We start from the raw sequence: 7,929 nt of genomic DNA, 5'->3' as shown, positions 1-7,929 counted from the left end.
GAGTTTTCTTCCTCCCACGCACCCAACAAACAAAGAAAAAAACAATGTTCCCCTAACACATCTGGGAGTGTGCTGGACCAGCCAAGCACCAGTTATAGACCTGGGACAGGGGTGGGGGCTGGAAGGAGGCCTGTGGCTCTCAGGTCCCAGCACCCCACTTGGCAGTGGCTCTGAAGCTGTGCTCCAGCCAGAAGAGCAAAGGAAGGACAAAGTGTTCTGGACAAGCCAGCAGGTTTCTGTGCAGAAAAGCTGGGTTTCCATTAGGAGGAACAGGACAACCATTAGATGAGGGGAGTAGGGAGGCTCTGTCTGCTGAGGCCTGCCCAACCCAGCCCCAGTCCAGGTCCACACGTCCATTATCTAGGAGTTCTGGTGGCATTTCCACAGAGGCACCTGCAAGTGGCTTCCAGACTCCATCTTATCCCGCTTCACCCTTGGTTTCCTGGACTTTGGTTTACCCGGGGTGCGGAAAGTCTGGTACCTCTCAAACCTAGATTTCCATGGCAAACCAATGGCCAGGGCCTAGAGAGTTATCCCTGGTGTCTCAGGGGATGGCGGAGAGGCCAGGAAGTACTACAGCTGATGGGATAGGCAGCAGCATCCACACTCCACATGGTTTCCCATAACCAGCCCTTCTGGAAGGGAGTCAACAACAGCTGCCAAGGGAGGGGAGGGGGAGGCAGGTGTGGGAAGAGCCCACGGAAGACAAGGTAGGGAGGGGGAAAAAAAGGTAGGGAAAGAAAAGGAGCCTCTCACTTGTAACCAGGGTCCATGGGCTGCGTAAGGGTGCTCCTCAGTGGCGAAGGCGCCTTCCACTCCCGTGGAAACAAATGTGATGGCCATGTCACCTGTGATACTTTTATACGTAAAGTGCCGTCCATGCAGGAGCCTGCCCCTGGGGGTAGGAACACAGAGACAGTGAGCAGCAGGCCTGGCCAAAGCTCAGGGACTGTGGGGGCTGTGCTCCCTGGGACAGGGTGCCTGGCAAATGCCCTCTGGACTGCCCACCTGCCCGTCAACAGGGGACTGTAACCAAACACGGTCCAAGAGAAACCTCTCACGAGTTCTCTACTGCCATTCTTCCGAAGTGCTCAAAGCTAGCAGAGACACTAGATCAGCATTCAAAGGGCCTGCAGGGGCAGTGGAGTACACCTCCTTCACGTCCTGGTGAGGAAACTGAGACTAGAGAAGGCAGTTAGCAATACGCCCAAGGCCATGCCCAGAACTAAGAGCAGGGTCATGTCCCCCTTTACTTTGAAGGTGGGGGTGAAGCAGTACCTAAACAAACTTCCCAAGCCCCAGGGAGGATGGCATAGTGCCTTCGCAGCACAACTCCTGTGCTCAGGGCAGTGTCTGCCACCTGCTCCTGGGACCTCCCACAAGAACAAAATGGCTAGCCCCGGGGCACCTGTGTGGCTCAGTCAGTGAAGCATCAACTTCAGCTCATGTCAAGATCTCGCTGTGTGTGGCTTCGAGCTCCACATCGGGCTCTGTGCTGACACTGCAGAGCCTGCTTGGGATTCTCTCTTTCTTTCTTTCTTTCTTTCTTTCTTTCTTTCTTTCTTTCTTTCTTTCTTTCTTTCTTTCTCTCTCTCTCTCTCTCTCTCTCTCTCTCTCTCTCTCTCTCTCTCTCCCCCTCCCTCCCCCACTTGTGCTCGCTCTCAAAATAAATTAATAAACTTAAAAAAAAAAGGCTAGCCCCAAGGCCACAAGCATACCTCAAAACACAAATAAATCGTAAATCATAATCATCACCATCATCATCATCATCATCAAAGCTGAAGCCAAATGGGGTCACTCTGAGGGAGCCACAAGAAGCTCCTGTTAATCCCCAGTCTGGAAATACACCTGGGGGAAGGGCAGGCAGGGACAACTAGTGAGCCAGAGATGCCAGTCAGCAAAGGAAGCAAAGCCTGCCCCTTTGCTTTCTCAGGCTGCCTTGGATTAACCCTTTACCAGTCTAAAGATCTTGAGCTTGGGCCAGAGAGGGAGCTGAGGAGGAAATGGCTGGGGTCCTGATGGGGGGGTCTTTCCAGCCCTTGTTCGTTCTGACCACTTGCTATCTTTGCCCTGCTGCCCAGGGTGGTTGGCCAAGGTTGGTTAGCATCCAAACTCTTTTCTCAGGCTCTGGGCTCAGTGGGGAGGGACCAAACCAGGGTAACCCCGTTCTTCCTTGTCATGTTGTCTGAGTTCAGAGTTATTCTGGTCGCCTCCCCTGCTATAAAAGTGAGGGTGGAAACCCCAAGGGCTATGCAAGAAGCCAGCTGAACAGATTCAGCCCAGTGCAGCATCCCCAAACAGAGAACTGAATGCTGGCCACAGGGCTGGGTTTTCTGGCACTGTGGACAGCAGCAGAAAGGACACAGCTGGGCTTCTTGGTCCCTCAAGGAGTTTGTTGTGCTGGCCACTGGGTTTGGAGAACTGAGCGCTATGCATGGGAAAAGCAACAAGAAGAGGAAAATAGAGCCCGACCCACCAGAGCCCTGCCCTGCTATTCCAGTGCTACTGACATTGGGCTTGTGGGATGGTAGGGGCATCTGAGATTGCCGAGACCACTGAGCCTTCCGAAGAGAGTAAGGCTGGAGGGACACCTCTCTGGACAAAGGAGTGTTCTTCCACACAGTGTGGGCTACAGCCTGGTTCAGAGTCCAGCGGCCCCCCACAGGCCCAAGATGGAACTGCCCGACTGGCTCTCCTCCCTCCCTGGGTCCCAGACTCCACCCAGGTGTGTGGGAGAAGGCACGCATAGGCCCGGTGGCTCCTTGAGGACGAGCTGTGTGCTGTGGGGCTCACCTTAGGCAAAGGGGAATGAGAGCCCCTGACTCCTGGTTGAATTTCAGATGCACACTCTCAAGTTGTCGTGTGCGGATCAGCTCATGGGGAATGATGGCCGTGGAGCTGTCGCTTTCCAGGCTGTCTTTGCGGCTTCTGCAAAGCAAGCACAGGGACAGGTTCAGCACAAGGTGAATAAATACCATGAGGAGCAGCAAGATGGGAGTCTCTCAGGGTGGGCTCCCGAATAATGACAATGACCGTGACTGATGATAGTGGTTAACAACACCCACCGTTCACCGTGTGCTGGCCAAATGCCAGCAGCTGTGCAAAGCACTTCTCACTGACTACTCTCAACATCCCCATGAGGTGGGTACTATTGTTATATCCCTTTTACAGATAAGGAATTGGGAGATCAGAGAAGTTAAGTAACTTGTGCAGCTCCCACTGCCAGGGAGTATGGAGCTGGAAGCTGGTCAAAGTTAGATTGGGTTCCAAAGCCTCATCTTTGGCCAATACACTATATAAAAGTTTACCTCGCAGTGGCTTGTTCTTCCCTATATAGCAGCAGGAGCATCTGGGAGCCCTTTCTCCCCACCCTGGAGTCTCAGTTCCCAAGTTCTCCAAAGCTGGAGTGCTAGAGTACCAGAAGGTGCGGCTCCAAGAACTTCCTTCCAGCCGACCCTGAAAAGGCTATGACTTTCAGCAGGCTCTGAGCATGCTCGCTCCTGCTAATGGCTAGGAGCTGCAGTGACATACACATCCTTCATCTAACCAGGAAATGATACAATCCTCAGTGAGGGGGTGGAAACCAGATTCTTAGGAGTCAGACCAGTGGGCCTGGCTGGGCAGCAGAACCAGGCCACCATCCTGCTGGGTTTTGAGGCCCCAGGGGCCCTGTACTAGATTCCTCCTGCCTGTGGCCTTGGCCACAGTGAGCTGTCACTGCTGCCTCACACTCCCTCCTGTCCTGCTTCCCGCCAACAGCTTGCCCACAACTGGGCCACAGGGTCCCTTTGCAATCTAAGATATGTTCTTTCAAATTCAGCTGCCCCCACTGACAGCCTCTCAAATCTGCCTCAGCCGGAAATGAGGGTTACCCACTGATCCTATTCAAAAGGCCGGATCCTAGTTTGGGCTGTGAATCGCAGAACAATTCCCGAAGTGTCCATCAAAACACTGGGTAAGAAGCTCTAGTTATTTATCATTCAAGGGGCAGGAGCCATCCAGGATGTCCAGGCTCCACAGTCAGGCAGTCAGTGAGGGGCAGGCCCAACCTCCTCACATGCCGGGGGCACTGAGGTGCTAGGGCCTTTGGCCAGTGAGGCACCCCGACAGGCAGAGAACCTCCCCAGAGGGAGGGTGTGAGGTCAGCAGGCAAAAGGATAGAGGGTGACATGGGGCAGCCAGAGTCCTGCCAAGGCAGTGGTTTACGAAAGCCCTTGAGGTAACAGGGACCAGTCCTATCAGCTGTGTGGATCCACCCCCAGATGTAACCGCTCTGTCACAAAGTGGTCCCTTCCTCTGGTTTGCCAAAGTGAATTCTGAAACTGCCCTTTGCCCTAGCTTCTCTTTTGACAAACCCTTTCACAAGACCCGTGAAGGAGACAAATGCTACGTACGGCCAAGCGGGTCATGGAAGTTCAAGACTGGCAGGAAACTCTGAGGTGGTTTAATCTACTTCTTTCCTTTACAAAAGAGAGCTGGAAACAAGTCCAAGGCCACAGAGATGGTCTGTGGCAGGCCAGTGTGGGAGCCTAGGACCTCTTGCTAGATCTCCTTCCCTTACCACCAAACACCACATCGCAGTGGGTGCCCTCAGGGCCCAGACAAGAGCAGAACTCAGAAGACAGCAGCCCTATTCTGCCCCAGAGTGAGGAGGCCAGAGACTCACTCCTGAGTCCTCACAGCAAGCACCCCCTGTATAGGTTATGGTTAGCCCTTCTTTCACAGATGAGGAAAATGGAGGCTCAGAGAGGTGAGGTGACAAGCCTGAGGTCAGAGTGAGTTTAAGGGGAAGAGGCAGGGTGTCATTCTTACAATCGCTTCCCTGTGCCATCTCTGACAACGGGCCCAGAGACATACCACCGTGTGCCCAAAAGGAGCTGAAGCCTGGCTGCCAGGCGGGGCCTCTGAGCCTACGGGGCCCACTAGAGGATCCCCGCCTCTCTGGCATGGGCAAAATGCTGATGAACAGCAACTGGGGTAGGGGTGGGGGGTGGAGGGCTGAGAGAGAAGAATCAACAGCACACAGGGCTAGAGACATCTCACGCTGGAGGGAAAAATAAATTGTTGAAAGTCAGCTAAAGTCACCTTGGTAACTGCTACAACACACTCACCCGGAACGAGGACATCAAACCCAACTGCAAACAGCTTTAAAGAAATGGAAAAGAACTTAATCATCTGAAGAATTAATGTGACAAGTGCCCACATTTACACCTCCCACCAACCTTCAATCATTTGAAAATGTACTTTAATCTTTTAAGAGAAAAAAAAAAATTGCAAAATGCTAGATCTGCAATCCTGGGGCTTGGGTATTTCCGGCATGCTGCTTCAATGGAAATGCGGCTGCTACACACACACACACACACACACACACACACACACACACACACACCACACACACGCACACACGCAGGAGCCCAGCTTTTTGCTGATTTGTTTTTTCTGGACATCGATGCAGAAGCATGAATTATTTGTGTGGCTGGGTGAGGTATTAAATCTGCAGCCGACACAGGTTTGCAATGTTTTGCATGGTTGTCAGCTTAATCTTAGTCATAAAAAAATAAGTACTGTGCTCGCCAGCGTGGCCTAATTTTTCAGCTGGGCTGTTTTTGCCCTGAGCTCCCTGTGGAAGAGAAGGCAGAGCTCCAGGGGGCTGGAAGGGAGAAGGGCTCCCAGGGAAGCACGCCCTACACCCACCGGGGACTGCTAGGGATATGGGGCCGGGGGTGAAGGACTGCTTCAGGTGGCAGAGTGGCTAACGTGTAAGTGCTGGGTTCGACTCTCTCATGACCTTAGGCAGATAATGAACCCTCTCTCTAAGCGCCAGTATCCTCTTGATGGGGATAAATAATAATACGCTTTTGTTATGGGGATTGAACAAGATGACTGGCATGAAGCATCTAACGGTGCCTGAGATGTAGCAGGGGCTCAAAATATATCTGGGCTGGATCAGGGGGCTGCCTCTAGAAGTCTGTCTGCTCTTCCTGCAAGAATGCTGATAGCTTAATAGGGACTTATTTGCCTTTACCAACTGCCTCTGCCAAATCAGTCTTTACTTCTGAACAAAGGTCCTTGCCCTCAGCTTGGGAGACGGGACTTTTGAGATGGGGTTTGAGGGGCTCCTGACTCCCTGAGCAGTCACGGTGGGCCCTGGTCAACTGCTGGTCCTCTGAGAGGCCAACAAAAACCCTTGAGGCCTTTGTTCTGCTAAGGGAGGTACCGGCAGGGCCGTCTTCCTTCTACAAAGCACAATGGTCTTCCTGCAATTCTCATCTGCTGGACCTCAAACTACCCAGAAGTAATTTAATCTCTCCTCCCGTGATAGCCTTTCAAATCCCTGAAGCTGCTCCCACAGGCCATCATCAGTTTCTCTTTTCCAGTATCTGTGGCTCTGACTTTCAACTATAATCTTAAGACATGGCTCTGAAATCTTCCAGCTATCCACGTCACTTTCCCTTGCGTTTACTCTAGCATGTCAAAGCCAGAGTGTCATGTCCAGAAGTGAAGTGTCGTGTGTGGAAATAAATATAGCATGTGGTCTAACCAGGGCAGATCAAAGAGGGACTATGAGCTTTCTTGTTTGGGAAATTTTATTTCTATTAAAACTGTCATCAAATTGTCTATTCTTTATAACTTCGTCATATTACCAACTCTTACAGCACACCCTCTGTCAACATCTCCCTCAGGCTCTCTCCCATGGTCTGCGCTTAGACCTCCTCTCCCCCATCTTGTATGTACTGTGGATTAGTTGGAGCTGAGAGACAGACTCTGCATTATCTGGCTACTGTTTCAAGCAGTCCAGGTATTTCTGAAACCTGACTCTGGCATCCATCATACTGCCATTCCCTCCTGACTTCAAGTCACTGACAAAACTGATAAACTCACCATCAATGTTCTCATCCCAGGCTTTGATTAAACAGTGAACAGGACAGGGTCAGGCAGACAGGCTGACAGACTGACATCACTACTCTCTGGGTAGGCTCATCCAACCAATTATAAATTTGCCCAACCGTCCCATCACCAAGTCCTTCACCCTCCTGGATGCTCTTGTGGACATTCCTCTGTCGTACCAACAATGATGTCAGAATACATTCTGAAAATGTCTTGCTAAACCCCACCTATAGATCTATAGCACTTCCTTTGTCTATCAGGTCGAAATAGGTAACTATTTTTTTAAGGTGAATTAAAAAAAAAGTTTTTATTTGTTTATTCATTTAAGTAATCTCTACATCCAATGTAGGGCTCAAACTCATGACCCTGAGATCAAGAGTCTCAAGCTTCTCCAACTGAGTCAGCTGGGTGCCCCCCTCCCCGCCCCGGCCCTCCCCATAACTATTTCTAAAAATAGATGAGGATGGTCCAGCAGGCCTGATTCTGATTCTTCGTGAATCCATGCCAACTCTCAGGGTTCACTGTGCCTCTTAAGGAGTATTCACAGCCTGTTTGCCTTATAATCTAGTCCAGAATTTTCCCTGATGGCTGACACTAAGCTCACTAGTTTGGAGAGTGCAAGATGCTTTTTGCATTTTGAAACTTTTGAGTGCTTTCAGTCTGCCAACACCTTTTTCTTATTCCCTCAAAGGTTGGGGACACCAGCTTCATAAATCCCATCTGTCAATTCGCCTGGTGTTCTGGGGCACAATGCATGTGGACCAGGCAGTGTGAAATCGTGGCTTTCCATCTTCTCATCAATGCCTGTGTGACTCTACTCTGATAACCATTGTGTTTTTCTTGAGATGGAAGCATAACAGAACTGGAGTAAATCTTGCTTTCTCTCTGTGTTACTGTGTCCAAACGATGGGGCTTAGGTTTTCTTCTTGTTGCTCCAAACAGAAGTACAGAAAATAAAGTCCTTTTTGCTGGTCACAGCACTGTGTTGCAAGACTCAGCTCTTCTTGCGTTTCAGCCTATTTTGACCCCGTTCCTTAATAG

At 51.0% G+C, this 7,929-nt stretch overlaps 1 protein-coding gene across 4 annotated transcripts in view; it reads right to left on the bottom strand.

The window, feature by feature from the left end:
• SUFU (SUFU negative regulator of hedgehog signaling) overlaps positions 1-7,929 on the bottom strand; it is a 122,859-nt gene that overhangs the window by 21,047 nt on the left and 93,883 nt on the right. For all 4 annotated transcript variants that reach the window (XM_027062956.2, XM_027062957.2, XM_027062954.2 and 1 more), the window contains exons 9-10: positions 2,794-2,928; positions 757-895 (exon numbers count right to left, since the gene is read on the bottom strand). In XM_027062956.2, coding sequence (XP_026918757.1) covers positions 757-895; positions 2,794-2,928 — 274 coding nt within the window. The remainder of the gene's footprint in view (positions 1-756; positions 896-2,793; positions 2,929-7,929) is intronic.

Source organism: Acinonyx jubatus, chromosome D2 (assembly GCF_027475565.1).
Source record: "Acinonyx jubatus isolate Ajub_Pintada_27869175 chromosome D2, VMU_Ajub_asm_v1.0, whole genome shotgun sequence".
In the NCBI taxonomy this organism is placed as follows: domain Eukaryota; kingdom Metazoa; phylum Chordata; class Mammalia; order Carnivora; family Felidae; genus Acinonyx; species Acinonyx jubatus.
The sequence above is the reverse complement of the archived record's forward strand: the minus strand, read 5'-3'. Positions and strand labels throughout refer to the sequence as shown.